The sequence below is a fragment of the Sardina pilchardus genome, chromosome 21 (assembly GCF_963854185.1).
Source record: "Sardina pilchardus chromosome 21, fSarPil1.1, whole genome shotgun sequence".
NCBI lineage: Eukaryota > Metazoa > Chordata > Actinopteri > Clupeiformes > Clupeidae > Sardina > Sardina pilchardus.
This window is the reverse complement of record NC_085014.1, coordinates 22,662,766-22,680,410: the sequence shown is the minus strand read 5'-3', so window position 1 is coordinate 22,680,410 and position 17,645 is coordinate 22,662,766. Positions and strand designations below refer to the sequence as shown.

At 42.8% G+C, this 17,645-nt stretch overlaps 6 protein-coding genes across 6 annotated transcripts in view; all 6 read left to right on the top strand.

The window, feature by feature from the left end:
• Nucleotides 1-17,645, top strand: part of LOC134068448 (protocadherin gamma-A11-like) — a 119,124-nt gene that overhangs the window by 42,087 nt on the left and 59,392 nt on the right. The window lies entirely within an intron of this gene.
• On the top strand, nt 336-3,014 carry LOC134069389 (protocadherin gamma-A7-like). Its single transcript, XM_062525352.1, has 4 exons — nt 336-665; nt 1,254-1,266; nt 1,966-2,717; nt 3,003-3,014. Exons 1-4 carry the CDS (start codon nt 336-338, stop codon nt 3,012-3,014), a joined length of 1,107 nt encoding a protein of 368 aa, XP_062381336.1.
• LOC134069388 (protocadherin beta-16-like) lies at nt 3,779-6,259 on the top strand. The gene has a single exon (XM_062525351.1). It carries the CDS (start codon nt 3,779-3,781, stop codon nt 6,257-6,259), a length of 2,481 nt encoding a protein of 826 aa, XP_062381335.1.
• LOC134069387 (protocadherin gamma-A5-like) lies at nt 6,845-9,244 on the top strand. The gene has a single exon (XM_062525350.1). The coding sequence runs from the start codon at nt 6,845-6,847 to the stop codon at nt 9,242-9,244; it is 2,400 nt and encodes a 799-aa protein (XP_062381334.1).
• On the top strand, nt 9,885-12,877 carry LOC134069386 (protocadherin gamma-A11-like). The gene is made up of 2 exons (XM_062525349.1): nt 9,885-12,275; nt 12,851-12,877. Exons 1-2 carry the CDS (start codon nt 9,885-9,887, stop codon nt 12,875-12,877), a joined length of 2,418 nt encoding a protein of 805 aa, XP_062381333.1.
• LOC134069385 (protocadherin gamma-A5-like) lies at nt 13,072-15,483 on the top strand. Its single transcript, XM_062525348.1, has one exon. The coding sequence runs from the start codon at nt 13,072-13,074 to the stop codon at nt 15,481-15,483; it is 2,412 nt and encodes an 803-aa protein (XP_062381332.1).

Genomic DNA, 17,645 nt, shown 5'->3' with positions numbered 1-17,645 from the left:
TCACCATACGTTTTACATTTGTGTAGTGTGATAGGTTGGACTCTAAGTGCCGCTGTTGGTCAGGGTTTTAGATTTGGCTAAGCACATTGTAGAGGTACCTCCCCATAACGTCACAGTGAATCAAAGAAAGAAAGCCAGCCTTAAGCCCCCTCTGTATTCGGGAAAACATCGAGTCGGGTACTGCTTCCTTCTCTTCATGTGGATACCCTGATGTAAGACAAAGGCGCTACTCAGAGCTACATTGGAGTACATGGATATTCGGATACCTACCTTTTACTGACGGGAAAGGCTGTATTTCGGACTGATCATTGAAAAGAAAAATGTCGGCTAGGACAATGGCGCGGAGCATATTGGTATTGGTGATGATGCTCGATCTCTGTTGTGTGCACGGGCAGGTCAGTTACTCCATTCCAGAAGAAATGTCGAAGGGCTCTTTAGTGGGTAATATAGCGCAAGATTTGGGCTTAGATATAAAAAGACTGAAAACAGGCAAGGGTCGCATCTTCACGGGTGACCAGGCGGACTATATCGCACTTGACAAGGACAGGGGCATCCTTCTGATCAAAGAGAGAATAGACAGAGAAGCGCTGTGTGAGCAAATATCACCATGCGCTTTACATTTTCAGATTATTCTTGAGAATCCAATGGAGTTGTACAGTGTGACGGTAGAAATTACTGATATTAACGATAATGCTCCCAGTTTTGAAAGGAGTGAGATGAAATTTGAGATCAGTGAAAATGCTGCAATCGGTGCTCGTTTCATGTTGGAGATAGCAGTTGATCCGGATGTTGGTACAAATGGTCTCCAAACGTACACCCTAAATCCTACGGATAATTTTCAACTGAAATTAAATCAGCAGCCAGACGGTGGGAAGACAGTCGAAATGGTTCTCCAGAAATCTCTGGACCGAGAGAGAAAAGAGGATATGACGCTGGTATTGACTGCAGTTGATGGAGGGGAACCTCAGATGTCAGGGACCGTAAAAATACACGTTACTGTGTTAGATGTAAATGACAATGCTCCAGTTTTTACGCAGCAGATTTACAAAGTCTCTACTAATGAAAACTCTCCGAAGGGAACGCACTTGACTACAGTAAGCGCCACTGATGCTGACAATGGGTCTAATAACATAGTGACCTATTCTCTGTCACGAAGCGTTGCCAGTATATCCGACATGTTTTCTGTAGACGGGCGTAATGGAGAGGTTAAGCTGATTGGTCAGTTGGACTATGAGAGAGCGAGAAATTATCAGTTTTTTGTTGAAGGTAAAGATGAAGGGGGGCTTTTAGATTCCTGTAAAATTGTCGTGGACGTTATAGACGTAAATGACAACAGTCCAGTTATTAGCACTATATCTAAGTCCAGCACAGCAGCTGAGAATGCCCCACTTAATACCGTAATTGCTATGATAAGCGTGAATGATCCAGACTCCGGCAATAATGGCCAGGTGAGCTGTAGTATCAATGAAAACATTCCATTTATTATCAAGCCATCGTCTAATCGTTTCTACAGCATAGTAACTGATAATGAATTAGATCGGGAGACACACTTTGAATACAATATAACTGTAACTTGTTCGGATGAGGGTGTACCCTCCCTCTCCAGTCGCGCAGATTTGTCTCTAAAAATAACGGATGTAAACGACAATACGCCTGTGTTTGAAAAGAGCTCGTACGAAGCTTTTATTTTAGAAAATAACACACCGGGGCTGTCGATTTTCACTGTTAGAGCACAAGATGCAGACTGGAATCAAAATGCTCGCGTGTCATACATGTTAGAGGAGTCCTCGAATAACGGAGTGCCGGTATCGTCTTACGTTTCTGTGAATGCAGAGAGCGGTGTGATTCATGCGGTGCGGTCGTTTGATTATGAGCAGATTAAAGCCTTCATATTCCACGTAAAAGCGCAGGACGGAGGCTCTCCTCCACTGAGTAGCAATGTTAGTGTTAGAATAATAATACAAGATCAGAATGATAACGCACCCCAGGTTCTATATCCTGTTCAAACTAGTGGATCTTTGGTCGCTGAAATTGTTCCTCGTTCAGCTGATGTGGGCTACCTGGTCACCAAAGTAGTAGCTGTTGATGTGGACTCTGGACAGAATGCCTGGCTCTCATACAAACTGCAGAAAGCGACAGACAGAGCGCTGTTTGAAGTTGGGGCTCAGAATGGAGAAATAAGAACCATTCGACAAGTTAATGATAAAGATGTCGTGAAGCAAAAGCTTACTGTTGTAGTGGAGGACAACGGACAGCCCTCTCGCTCTGCTACAGTCAATGTGAATGTGGCTTTAGCGGACAGCTTTCCTGAAGTGCTCTCGGAATTCAGTGATTTTACGCACGACAAGGAATACAACGACAACCTGACTTTTTATTTAGTCTTGGCCCTGGCTGTAGTTTCTTTTCTCTTTATCGTGTCCATAATAGCCATACTGTCAGTGAAATGCTACAGATGGAAACGTGACAAGATGTTTTATAAATCCAACGGAAATCTACCGGTTATCCCGTATTACCCGCCTCTTTACGCAGACGTAGGGGGCACAGGAACTCTACAGCATGTGTACAACTACGAACATTACAGAACAACCGACTCCAGAGAGAGTGATCTGAAATATGTCAGACCTTGTAATCAAAGCATCATCAGTCTGGATAACACTGAAATACAGACTCTACCGCATGTTCACAACGAGAAACTGATTGACGACTCTGAAGATCAGGTGAGGGAACTTACTAAATATATGATATTATTATGGACATATGCATTGATTGCTCAATAGAAATCCACTTGAAATTAGACGTTTATGCGATGCAGAATGGAATATGCTGCTATTCGACGTGTTGACTAACACTGCGCTGTGTGTGCGTAATTGTCTCCAAGAACTTAAACTTCATCTTTGTTGTAGTGTTACCCATGCTGTACTTACTCAACGCGTAACTTGCTTTATATATTATATCATTTTCAGCCCATGTTTCTTTTTCGGTGTGCATTGATTCCTCAATAGAAAGTCACTTGAAATGTGACAGTGTTGCAATTCAGAATGCCGTATTCTCCAATCCCATGTGTTTCCAACACTGTACATAGTGTGTGCGTAAACGTGTCCATGGAAAGGAGTTCAATCCATACCTATTTCCGTACATCTGTCCACATTACTAATACATTACATGCTGTATATTAACTGAAATATCACTGTGCAATTAGCTTCAACAGGTAGCAATATTTAATATCTGGTAACGCCACAGAAAAAAAAGGTGCTACATAGAAACAAAAACAGTTATGCATGCTTCATGTATGCCACCCCTAAATGGTTCTTTAAATAATTTTGAAGAGTTCATCAAAGAAACCCCTAATGGTTCTTTAAAGTCTGCATTGTTCTATATGGCACTCCAAGAACCCTTTTTTAAAAGTGTGCGGCTGTTCCATTTAGAAACGGTATCGTACGCTATTCCAAAAACAGATTTTCACTTTCTGATAAATCCACTTACGTTGTAAAAAAGGCATAGACTCAAATCGTGTGTAGTTCCTGTGATTTGACTCATAGTGCCGCTGTTGGTTAGTGAGTAGCAGCTGGGTGGAAATATATTAAGCAGTTCCTCCCACTCGGGACTCAGTCGAACTGAGACCGTCGTACTGTTAACATGGAAACCAAGACAGGATATTTCTTTTGTTTGATCGCGGAGTGTTAAACGAATTGGATGTACGCTACTGGGATAACTATACTCATTTATTTGCATTTGAAGAATTGATAGTCAGCTTTTGCAGCATTTTCTTCCAAGCAAAATGGAGATATTCGGGATACGGCAAGTACTATTATTCATCTGCGTTTTCAGTTCAGGGCTAGTGTACGGACAGGTTAGCTATTCGATTCCTGAGGAAATGCCCAAGGGCTCCTTTGTTGGAAACATAGCGCAAGATTTGGGACTGGATTTGAAAAGGCTGAACACGGGCAAAGCTCGCATTTACACCGGAGACGATACAGAATACATCGCGCTGAACAAGGACAGGGGAGTCCTTTCTATCAAAGAGAGAATAGACAGAGAGACATTGTGCGGACAGACTACGCCATGCGCTCTACATTTTCAGATTATGTTAGAGGATCCTTTGGAATTCTACACAGTCACGGTAGAGATAACAGACATAAATGATAATCCCCCAGTTTTCAGACAGAATGAAATGAAATTTGAGATCAATGAATTGGCACAGACAGGCGCCCGTTTTGTTTTAGAGAGAGCGAAAGACCACGACGTCGGTATTAACGGTCTCCAAAGCTATTCATTAAATCCCACCGATAATTTCGTGCTGAAACTGCACGGTGACCCAGACGGTCCTAAAAATATAGAAATGGTTTTACAAAAGTCCCTAGACCGAGAGTTAAATGACCATTTGTCCTTAGTTTTGACGGCTTTGGATGGAGGAGACCCCCAGATGTCAGGAACAATGCAAATACAGATCACAGTGTTAGATGCGAATGACAACGCGCCAGTGTGTTCTCAGTCTGTCTACAAGGCAGCCGTGGCAGAAAATGCTCCAATAGGCACCATTTTAACTACAGTTAGTGCATCTGACGCCGACCAAGGCTTGCATGGCGTAGTGTCATATTCTGTATCCTCAGAGGATGCAAATTCCTTGTTTGACATTGACTCTCGCGAAGGCGTGGTAAGATTAATTGGAAGCATTGATTATGAAAAACAGAAATCCTATCAATTGAATATCCAGGCTAAAGATCATGGGGGACACTCTGGTGTTTGTAAGGTTATGATTAATGTAAATGATATAAATGATAATAAGCCCGCTATTAATATTATGTCAAAATCAAAAGCAATATCTGAAGATTCAAAAACAGGCACCGCTGTCGCAATACTAAACGTGCATGACCCAGACTCTGGGGAAAACGGAAAGGTCCAGTGTTCCATAGATGCCAATTTACCGTTTACACTTAAATCAACATCAAACAACTTTTTCAGTTTGGTGACTGACAACGACTTAGATAGGGAGAGTCAGAAAGATTATAACATCACGGTGACGTGCAGTGATGAGGGAGTGCCTTCCCTCTCCAACAGCGTAACCCTGTCTTTGCAAATATCAGATGTAAACGACAACGCGCCTGTGTTTGAAAAAAGTTCATATGAGGCCTCCGTTTTAGAGAACAACACACCGGGTCTCTCCATATTCGCTATTCGAGCACAAGACGCAGATTGGAACCAGAATGCGCGTATCTCGTACATGCTGGAAGAATCCTCAATAAATGGAGCATCTGTATCAGGTTATGTATCCGTTAATGCTGACAGCGGAGTAATCAACGCTCTACGCTCTTTCGATTATGAACAAATCAAAGATTTTCAGTTTCACGTTAGAGCCCAGGATGGAGGCTCACCCCCACGGAGCAGTAATGTGAGTGTGAAGATTATTATTCAAGACCAGAATGACAACGCCCCTCAAGTGCTTTATCCAGTGCATACAGGCAGCTCTGTTGTGGCTGAAATTGTCCCTCGTTCAGCAGACGTGGGTTATCTTGTGACAAAAGTTGTGGCTGTAGATGTGGACTCCGGACAGAATGCCTGGCTCTCGTACAAACTTCAGAAAAACATGGAGAGGGCACTGTTTGAAGTGGGTGCTCAGAATGGAGAAATACGAATCATTCGTCAAATCACCGATAAAGATGCTGTGAAGCAAAAGCTTACTGTTGTAGTGGAGGACAACGGACAGCCACCTCGCTCTGCAACAGTCAATGTGAATGTGGCTTTAGCGGACAGCTTTCCCGAGGTGCTTTCGGAGTTCAGTGATTTTACGCACGACAAGGAGTACAATGACAATCTCACCTTCTATCTCGTCTTAGCATTGGCAGTAGTTTCTTTTCTTTTTATCGTCTCTATCATTGCGATTTTTTCAGTGAAATGCTACAGGTGGAGACGAGAGCGGATGTTTTATAAATCTAACGGACACCTTCCCGTTATACCGTATTACCCGCCTCTTTACGCAGACGCTGGAAACACAGGAACTTTACAGCACGTGTATAATTATGAGGTTTGCAGGACAACAGACTCTCGAAAGAGTGATCTGAAACATATGCGGCCTTGCAGTCAGAGCATAATTAGTCTCAACACCAACGGAACTCTTACACTGCCGCATGCGCACAGGGACAAACTCATAATTGAGGATTCAGACGATCAGGTGAGATTATCTTTAGACATTCTTGAGTTGCTGTACATCACACCCTTCTCCTGTAAAAATGACGTGATTCTGATCTCGTGTTGTTGCTGACCTTGGTGCTGAATTGAGTTGATGCTTCATTGACACACTCTCTCTCTCTCTCTCTCTCTCTCTCACCAACACACACACACACACACACACACACACACACACACACACACACACACACACACACACACACACACACACACACACACACACACACACACACACACACACACACACACACACACACTTACATCAGTTTAAATGCATACTCACACAATGGGCCTGCGTGTAACTGACATGACTGAAGTCATTTTGATGGAATGTAAATTATGTTTTTTGTAGATTGTGTAGTTTGATAGAATGGACTCTAAGTGCCGCTGTTGGTCAGGGTGAACATTTTAAAGGTACCTCCCCATAACGTCACAGTGAATAAAGAAAGAAAGCCACCCCTAACTAAGCCCCGTATCTGTATTCGGGAAAACATCGGGTCGGACACATATTCTTTCGCTGCATTTTGATGTGTTAATTTAAGATCACGGCACCGCAAACGTCTACTTTGGACTACATGCGAGTTTGGATACCTACGTGTTGTTGACTGGAGAGAGCGTTTTGAACTGATTTCAGAGAAGAACAATGTCGACTAGGACAATGGAGCGAGTCGTACTGGTATTTGTGTTGCTTCATTTTCTGTGCTCGGTTCATAGCCAGGTCAGTTATTCTATTCCAGAAGAAATGTCGAAGGGCTCTTTAGTGGGCAATATAGTGCAAGATTTGGGATTAGATATAAAAAGACTGAAAACAGGCAAGGGGCGCATCTTCACGGGTGACCAGGCAGACTATATCGCGCTAGACAAGGACAGGGGCATCCTTCTGATCAAAGAGAGAATAGACAGAGAAGCGCTATGCAGAAAAACATCTCCGTGTGCTTTACATTTTCAGATCATTCTCGAGAACCCGATGGAATTATATAGCGTAACAGTAGAAATTACCGATATAAACGACAATCCTCCCAGTTTTGAAAAGAGCGATATGAAATTTGAGATAGGCGAAAATGCTGCAATCGGTGCTAGTTTCATACTGGAGATAGCAGTTGATCCGGATGTTGGTATCAATGGTCTCCAAACGTACACTCTGAAACCCACTGATAATTTTCAGCTGAAATTAAATCAGCAGCCAGATGGTGGAAAGACGGTGGAAATGATTCTTCGGAAACCTCTAGACAGAGAGAAGCAAGAAAACCTGATGTTAGTTTTAACTGCAGTTGATGGAGGAGAACCACAAATGTCAGGGACAGTTCAAATACACATCACTGTTTTAGATGCAAACGACAATGCCCCAGTTTTTACGCAGGACATTTACAAGGTGTCTGTTAGTGAAAACTCTCCTAAAGGGACACGTCTGACTGCAGTCAGTGCCACTGATGCTGACTATGGGTCTAACAATGTCGTGATATACTCTTTGTCACGGAGTATTGCAGGTATATCTGACATGTTTTCAGTTGATAGAAAAACCGGTGAAGTTAAGTTGATCGGTCAGCTGGACTACGAAAAGGAAATAAATTATCAGTTTTTTGTTGAGGGTAGAGATGAAGGAGGACTTTCGGATTCTTGTAAAATAATTGTGGATGTTGTAGATGTAAATGACAACAGTCCAATTATTAGCACAATATCAAAATCCAGTACAATAGCCGAGGATGCCCCGCCTAATACAGTGATCGCAATGATCAGCGTGAATGATCCAGATTCAGACAACAATGGTCAGGTCAGTTGCGTTATCAATGAAAACATTCCTTTCGCTATCAAATCTACATCAAATCGTTTCTACAGCATAGTAACTGATAGTGAATTAGATCGGGAGACACACTCTGAATACAATATAACCGTAACCTGCTCGGATGAGGGTGTACCCTCCCTCTCCAGTCGCGCAGATTTGTCTCTAAAAATAACTGATGTAAACGACAATGCACCTGTGTTTGAAAAGAGCTCGTATGAAGCCTCTGTTTTAGAAAATAACACACCAGGGCTGTCGACTTTCACTGTTAGAGCACAAGATGCAGATTGGAATCAAAATGCTCGTGTGTCATACATATTAGAGGAGTCCTCGAATAACGGAGTGCCGGTGTCGTCTTACGTTTCTGTGAATGCAGAGAGTGGTGTGATACATGCGGTGCGGTCGTTTGATTATGAGCAGATTAAAGCCTTCACATTCCACATAAAAGCGCAGGACGGAGGCTCTCCTCCACTGAGTAGCAATGTTAGTGTTAGAATAATAATACAAGATCAGAATGATAATGCACCCCAGGTTCTATATCCTGTACAGTCTAGTGGTTCTCTCATAGCTGAGATTGTGCCTCGTTCAGCTGATGTGGGCTACCTGGTCACCAAAGTAGTAGCTGTTGATGTGGACTCTGGACAGAATGCCTGGCTCTCATACAAACTGCAGAAAGCGACAGACAGAGCGCTGTTTGAAGTAGGGGCTCAGAATGGAGAAATAAGAACCATTCGACAAGTTAATGATAAAGATGCCGTAAAGCAAAAGCTCACTGTTGTAGTGGAGGACAACGGACAGCCCTCTCGCTCTGCTACAGTCAATGTGAATGTTGCTTTGGCGGACAGCTTTCCTGAAGTGCTCTCGGAGTTCAGTGATTTTACGCACGACAAGGAATACAATGATAATCTGACTTTTTATCTCGTCTTGGCCCTGGCTGTCGTGTCTTTTCTCTTCATAGTCTCAATCATAGCCATACTTTCAGTAAAATGCTACAGATGGAAACGTGACAGGATGTTGTATAAATCCAACGGAAATCTACCGGTTATCCCGTATTACCCGCCCCTTTACGCAGACGTAGGGGGCACAGGAACTCTACAGCATGTGTACAACTACGAACATTACAGAACAACCGACTCCAGAAAGAGTGATCTGAAATATGTCAGACCTTGTAATCAAAGCATCATCAGTCTGGATAACGCTCAAATACAGACTCTACCTCATGCGCACAACGACAAACTGATTGACGACTCTGAAGATCAGGTGAGGGATTTTACGTAACTTGCCTTATACGTGATATTATTAATATGCACATAGAATGATTGCTCAATAGAAATCTACTTGAAATGAGGCGTTTACAGTATGCAGTGCAGAATGGAGTATGCTTCTATCCGACGTGTTGACTAACACTGTGCACAGCGTGTGCGTAATTGTGTCCAAAAACCTGTGTTCAATACAAACTGCATTTTTGTTCCCATATTACTCATACATTACATGCTGTATAATAACTGAAATATACATTTGTAACTAGCTTCAACAAGTGGACGTAATTGGCATTTTAAATACAGTATAATATGACAAGATAGTGATATCCACTTCTCTTTCTTTAAAGATGAGTCCATTTACGTGAGTCCAACTCGTGTGTAGTTGCTGTGGTTTGACTCATAGTGCCGCTGTTGGTTAGAGAGTAGCAGCTGAGTGAAATTATATTAAGCAGTTCCTCCCACACTCCTTCCATCGTCGAGAGAAACAGTCGAACGGTAGCCATCGTGCTGTTAACATGAAAACCAAGACAGGATATTTCCTTTGTTTGCTTGCGGAGTATTAAACGAATTGGATGTATGTTATTGGGATTAGTATACTCGTCGAAGATTTGCATTTGAAGAATATACAGTATTTGTAGCGTTTTTTTCCGAGGAAAATGGAGAAAATCAGGATACGGCAAGTACTATTATTCATCTGCGTTTTCAGTTCAGGGCTAGTGTACGGACAGGTTAGTTATTCGATTCCTGAGGAAATGCCCAAGGGCTCGTTTGTTGGAAATATAGCGCAAGATTTGGGATTGAATTTGAAAAGGCTGAAAACAGGCAAAGCCCGCATTTACACCGGAGACGATACGGAATACATCGCGCTGAACAAGGACAGGGGAGTCCTTTCTATCAAAGAGAGAATAGACCGAGAGACATTGTGCGGGCAGACTACGCCATGCGCGTTACATTTTCAGATCATGCTAGAGGATCCCATGGAATTCTACACAGTCACGGTAGAGATAACAGACATAAATGATAACCCACCTGCTTTCCGAAAGAATGAAATTAAATTTGAGATACACGAATTGGCACAAACAGGGGCACGTTTCGTTTTAGAGACAGCGAATGACCAAGACGTCGGCGTCAATGGTCTCCAAAGCTATACACTGAATCCGACTAATAATTTCATACTAAAACTGCACAATGACGCGGATGGGAATAAAAACGTGGAAATGGTCTTACAAAAATCACTAGATCGAGAGAAAAATGACCATATAACCTTAATGTTGACAGCTTTGGATGGAGGCGACCCGCAGATGTCTGGAACAATGCAGATACAGATAACAGTTATTGACGCCAATGATAATGCCCCTGTCTGTTCTCAACCAGTTTATAAGGCTAGTGTAGCAGAACACGCTCCAAAGGGGACTGTTCTGACCACTGTTAGTGCAACAGACGCCGATCAAGGCTCATATGGCAAGATCTCATATTCAATTTCTACTGAGGATGTAGAGTCATTGTTTACTATAGAGTCCGATGAGGGTGTGGTACAGTTAATTGGGGGTCTTGACTTTGAAAAGCAGAAACATTATCAGTTCAATGTCCAGGCCCGGGATCAGGGGGGTCACACTGATGTTTGTAAAGTGATGGTCAGTGTGAATGATATTAATGACAATAAGCCAAGTATTAGTATTATGTCGAAGTCGAACGCAATATCAGAAGATTCAAAAAAGGATACTGCAGTGGCGATACTTAATGTGCAGGATCAAGACTCTGGAGAAAACGGAAAAGTCCATTGTTCAATAAACGACAACATACCGTTCTCGCTTAAATCAACATCAAATAACTTTTTTAGCCTGGTGGGGGACGGCGACTTAGATCGGGAGCGACATCCAAATTATAACATTACTGTGACGTGTACTGATGAGGGAGCGCCTTCACTATCCAGCAACCTGACGCTCCAGTTACAGATATCAGATGTAAACGATAACCCACCTGTGTTTGCAAAATCCTTATATGAGGCCTTCATTCCCGAAAATAATTCACCAGGTGTCTCTATACTCACCATACATGCAAAAGATGCCGACTGGAAGCAGAATGCACGTGTTTCGTACATGCTACAGGAATCCACAATAAACGGAGATTCCATCTCGGCTTTTGTGTCTGTAAATGCTGACAGTGGAGTTGTTCATGCCGTGCGCTCTTTCGACTATGAACAAATCAAAACATTTACATTTCAAGTGAAAGCTCAGGATGGAGGTTCGCCTCCACAAAGTTCTAATGTGAGCGTGAAAGTTGTAATTCAAGACCAAAATGACAATGCGCCCCAGGTGTTATATCCAGTGCATACGGGCAGCTCTGTTGTGGCTGAAATTGTCCCTCGGTCAGCAGACGTGGGTTATCTTGTGACAAAAGTTGTGGCTGTAGATGTGGACTCTGGACAGAATGCCTGGCTCTCATACAAACTACAGAAAAACATGGAGAGGGCACTGTTTGAAGTGGGTGCTCAGAATGGAGAAATAAGAACTATTCGCCAAATCACTGATAAGGATGCTGTGAAACAGAAACTCACTGTTGTAGTGGAGGACAACGGACAGCCGCCTCGCTCTGCTACAGTCAATGTGAATGTGGCTCTAGCGGACAGCTTTCCTGAAGTGCTCTCAGAGTTCAGTGATTTTACGCACGACAAGGAATATAATGACAATCTGACCTTTTACCTCGTTTTAGCATTGGCGGTAGTTTCTTTTCTTTTTATCGTCTCTATCATTGCGATATTTTCAGTGAAATGCTACAGGTGGAGACGAGAGCGGATGTTTTATAAATCCAACGGACACCTTCCCGTTATACCGTATTACCCGCCTCTTTACGCAGACGCGGGAAACACAGGAACTTTACAGCACGTCTATAATTATGAGGTGTGCAGGACAACAGACTCTCGAAAGAGTGATCTGAAACATATGCGGCCTTGCAGTCAGAGCATAATTAGTCTCAACACCAACGGAACCCTTACACTGCCGCATGCGCACAGGGACAAACTCATAATTGAGGATTCAGACGATCAGGTGAGATTATCCTTTAACATGTTTGTATTGCATTCCTGCTTTACATCAAATGGTCTTGACTGATCGCTTTAAACGCAGATATTCATTAATGTTACTAGCCATGGTGCTGAACTCAATCACTTGTTTCACTTCGTCTGTCTGTCTCTGTCTCTCTCTCTCTGTGTGTGTGTGTGTGTGTGTGTGTGTGTGTGTGTGTGTGTGTGTGTGTGTGTGTGTGTGTGTGTGTGTGTGTGTGTGTGTGTGTGTGTGTGTGTGTGCGCGTGTGTGCGTGTGTGCGTGTGTGTGTGCGTGTGTGTGTGTCTCTCTCTCTCTCTCTCACACACACACACACACACACACACACACACACACACACACACACACACAATTGTATATGAATATACACATAATAATATTTTTTCCCTATCACGTTGCTGTGTATCAGTAGCTATGAATATAGTTATTCCCCAGCGTGTCTATACTTAGAAGGGGAAAAATATGTTCTCTTTGTAGTTTCATAATTTGGACTGTAAGTGCCGCTGTTAGTCAGGGTAACTCCCCATAACGTTTTAAGGTAACTCCCCATAACGTCACAGTCAAGCAAAGAAAGACAACCACGCTAGGCTTCATTTCTGAATTCGGGGAAACATCGGGTCGGACACTATTTTCTTTCTCTGCATGCTGATACTTGATGTAAGGTCACAGCGTTTCACAATACTGCTTTGGATATGAACAGGACTTATCGGATATCTACCATTTGCTAACGAGAGAGACTGTTTTGGACTGATTGAAGAGAAGAAAAATGTCGACTAGGACAATGGAGCGAGTCGTACTGGTATTTGTGTTGCTTCATTTTCTGTGCTCGGTTCATTGCCAGGTCAGTTATTCTATTCCAGAAGAAATGTCGAAGGGCTCTTTAGTGGGCAATATAGTGCAAGATTTGGGATTAGATATAAAAAGACTGAAAACAGGCAAGGGCCGAATATTCACGGGTGACCAGGCAGACTATATTGCGCTTGACAAGGACAGGGGCATCCTTCTGATCAAAGAGAGAATAGACCGAGAGGCGCTATGCGGACAAACATCTCCGTGTGCTTTACATTTTCAGATCATTCTCGAGAACCCGATGGAGTTATATAGTGTGACGGTAGAAATTACAGATATTAACGACAATCCTCCCAGTTTTGAAAAGAATGAAATGAAATTTGAAATTAGTGAATATGCTGCGGTAGGTGCTCGCTTCATGCTAGATATCGCAGTCGATCCAGACGTTGGCATCAATGGTCTCCAAAGCTATAACTTAAATCCTACAGATAATTTTAAATTAAACTTGAAACGTCAGCGCGGAGGTAGTAAAATTGTAGAAATGGTCCTTCAAAAGCCTCTAGATCGGGAAAAACAAAAAGAGGTGGCTTTAGTGTTGACTGCAACTGATGGGGGTGAACCGCAGATGTCAGGAACAGTTCAAATACGTGTAAATGTCTTGGATGCGAATGATAACGCTCCGGTCTTTACGCAAGAGGTTTACAGAGTGTCCGTTATTGAGAATTCGCCAAAGGATGCCCGATTGACTACTGTCAGTGCATCTGATGCTGATGACGGGACTAACAGCGTGGTCACATATTCTTTGTCCAGAAGTACTGCTGGAATATCTGATTTGTTTGAAATAGAGGAGCATAATGGCGAAATTATTTTGATCGGTGAGCTTGACTATGAACGCGCGCGTAGTCACGAGTTTTACGTTGAAGGTAAGGATGAAGGGGGACTATCAGATTCATGTAAAGTAATTGTCGATGTCATAGATGTAAATGACAATAGCCCAATCATTAGTACTATATCGAAATCCAGTACAATAGCCGAGGATGCCCCGCCTAATACAGTGATCGCAATGATCAGCGTGAATGATCCGGATTCAGAAAACAATGGTCAGGTCAGCTGCGCTATCAGTGAAAATATTCCTTTCGCTATCAAATCTACATCAAATCGTTTCTACAGCATAGTTACTGATAGTGAATTAGATCGGGAGACAAACTCTGAATACAATATAACGGTAACCTGCTCGGATGAGGGTGTACCCTCCCTCTCCAGTCGCGCAGATTTGTCTCTAAAAATTACGGATGTAAATGACAACGCGCCTGTGTTTGAAAAGAGCTCATATGAAGCTTCTGTTTTAGAAAATAACACACCGGGCCTGTCGATTTTCACTGTTAGAGCGCGAGATGCAGACTGGAATCAAAACGCTCGTGTGTCATACATGTTAGAGGAGTCCTCGAATAACGGAGTGCCGGTGTCGTCTTATGTTTCTGTTAATGCAGAGAGCGGTGTGATTCATGCGGTGCGGTCGTTTGATTATGAGCAGATTAAAGCCTTCACATTCCACGTAAAAGCGCAGGACGGAGGCTCTCCTCCATTGAGTAGCAATGTTAGTGTTAGAATAATAATTCAAGATCAGAATGATAATGCACCCCAGGTTCTATATCCTGTACAGTCTAGTGGTTCTCTCGTAGCTGAGATTGTGCCTCGTTCAGCTGATGTGGGCTACCTGGTCACCAAAGTAGTGGCTGTTGATGTGGACTCCGGGCAGAATGCCTGGTTGTCTTATAAACTACTCAAGGCAACAGACAGAGCTCTATTTGAAGTGGGCGCTCAGAATGGAGAGGTACGAACAATACGCCAAGTCACTGATAAAGATGCTGTGAAGCAAAAGCTCACTGTTGTGGTGGAGGACAACGGACAGCCCTCCCGCTCTGCTACAGTCAATGTTAATGTGGCTTTGGCGGACAGCTTCCCTGAAGTGCTCTCGGAGTTCAGTGATTTTACGCACGAAAGGGAATACAATGACAACTTGACTTTTTATCTGGTCTTGGCCCTGGCTGTAGTGTCTTTTCTCTTCATCGTGTCAATTATAGCCATACTGTCAGTGAAATGCTACAGATGGAAACGTGACAGGATGTGTTATAAATCCAACGGAAATCTACCGGTTATCCCGTATTACCCGCCTCTTTACGCAGACGTAGGGGGCACGGGTACTCTACAGCACATGCACAATTATGAGGTTTACCGAACGACAGACTCTCGTAAAAGTTGTCTGAAATATGGCAGACCTGGCAGTGAAAGCATCATCAGTCTGGATAACACTGGAACCTTGCCACCTGCGCAAAGAGAAAAGCTGATCAATGAGGATTTTGATGATGAGGTGAGCAAATTGCCATATTCTATGATCCTATGACATGATATATCTTGGTACTCGAATAACGTCATCATACTTGTTACTTTTTACAAAACGATTTTACTGAGAAATTGTGTTGGCCTGAAAACTTGTATTGGAGACATGCATTTTTGCATTGACGGGTATGATAATAGAAACGCATGGTGTGCCTGAACATCTTTTAAAAGTGTTGTACGTTTTAGTTTTTAGGTCGTTCAGCATTTTCTTAACAAACATGTATACATGTTATTTAGAATGTATTCATGGCCCATATTGAAACGCTTCTCTGTGTGAGTTATGGCACAAACAGTGTGTGTGTTTGCCACTGAAATGTGCCAAACTATACTGTTGTGGTCATGTATTTGCAGTTCATTATACTGGACTCAAAGCGCCGCTGTTGGTTAGCTTCTCGCAGTGAACCACAGATGGGTATGGACAAATGCCTCCCCTCAAAACGTTAAAACAGTCGAGACAGAAGGCACGGCGCACATAACGCTCCGGATGTGTAGGAATATTTCTCATGGTTTGGATTTCTATCGTTTTTTTCTCACAAGGAAAGGTTCTTTGGTGTAATCATACAACGCAAGAAGTGTGTGTCGGAGAGGATATGATACACGTTGGAATAGAATTTTCCGTGTAATTTGCTTTCTAGCGCGGAGGAAAATGTCGGCCAGAACAATAGTGCGGCAAGTACCACTACTGCTTATGCTCCTTCTCTCTGTCAGCTCGGCACATGGACAGGCCAGCTACTCGATTCCCGAGGAAATGGGAAAAGGCTCTGTTGTCGGCAACATTGCGCAGGATTTAGGCTTAGACCTGAAAAGACTCAAATCGGGGAGAGCACGTATCTACACCGGGGACAACACGGAATACATCGAGCTGAGTAAAGACAAGGGGATGCTTGTTATCAAAGAGAGGATAGATCGCGAAGCATTATGCGGTCAAACAACGCCTTGTGCTCTTCATTTCCAGGTTATTCTAGAAACCCCTATGGAATTTTATAGTGTAACAGTCGAGGTAACTGACGTTAATGATAATGCTCCGTCATTCAAAAACAATGAAATGGAATTTAAGATCAGCGAGTCTGCTTTACCCGGAGCCAGATTTGTGCTCGAGAAAGCTACGGATTTGGACATAGGTACTAATGGTTTGCAGGGTTATTCTGTTAAGCCCACAGATAATTTTGCACTGAAAGTACAAAACCAGCCTAATGGCGGAAAGTATATCGAAATGGTCCTTCAAAAACCTCTGGATAGGGAAAGTAAAGATCACATAGCTTTGATCTTAACGGCCACAGATGGAGGTGACCCAAAATTATCGAGTACAGCAGAAATACATATCACAGTTTTGGATGCGAATGACAATGCGCCTGTTTTTACGCAGGCGATTTATAAAGCCACCGTCGTGGAGAATGCTCCCAAAGGTACAGTTTTAACGACAGTTACAGCAACTGATGCTGACCTTGGTTCCAATGGCAAAATAACGTATTCCATTACAAATAAAGCGGATGGTATTTCTGAACTGTTTAAGATCAATGAGTTTGATGGAGAAATTAAAGTGATCGGCGATATTGATTTTGAAAAGGTGCAGTATTTTGAAATACACATAAGATCAAGTGATGAAGGTGGGCTTACAGATTCGTCTAAGGTTGTAGTGGATGTAGTGGACATAAATGATAACATGCCAGTTATTAATCTCATGTCCAAATCACCCGTGCTGTCTGAAGACTCCAAACCTGGCACAGTAATAACAATGATTAACATTCAGGATCAGGACTCAGGAGACAATAGTAAAGTTAAATGTTTCACCGACGAAGACATGCCATTTACATTGAAATCGTCTTCAAATAATTTCTTCAGTTTAGTAACAGATGGTAATTTAGACCGAGAACAAAACCCTTCATATAACATTAGTGTGACGTGCTCTGATGACGGAGTGCCCTCGCTATCAAGCAGCGTCTCTCTATCCTTACAGATATCAGACGTGAATGATAACGCGCCAGTGTTTGAAAAAAGCTCATATCAGGCTTTTGTTCTCGAGAACAACTCTCCCGGGTTATCCATATTTTCAGTAAAAGCGAAAGATTCCGACTGGAAACAAAATTCTCGAGTTTCATACATAATTGAGGACTCGTTAGTTAATGGAGTATCTGTTTCCTCTGTCGTATCAGTTAATGCCGAAAG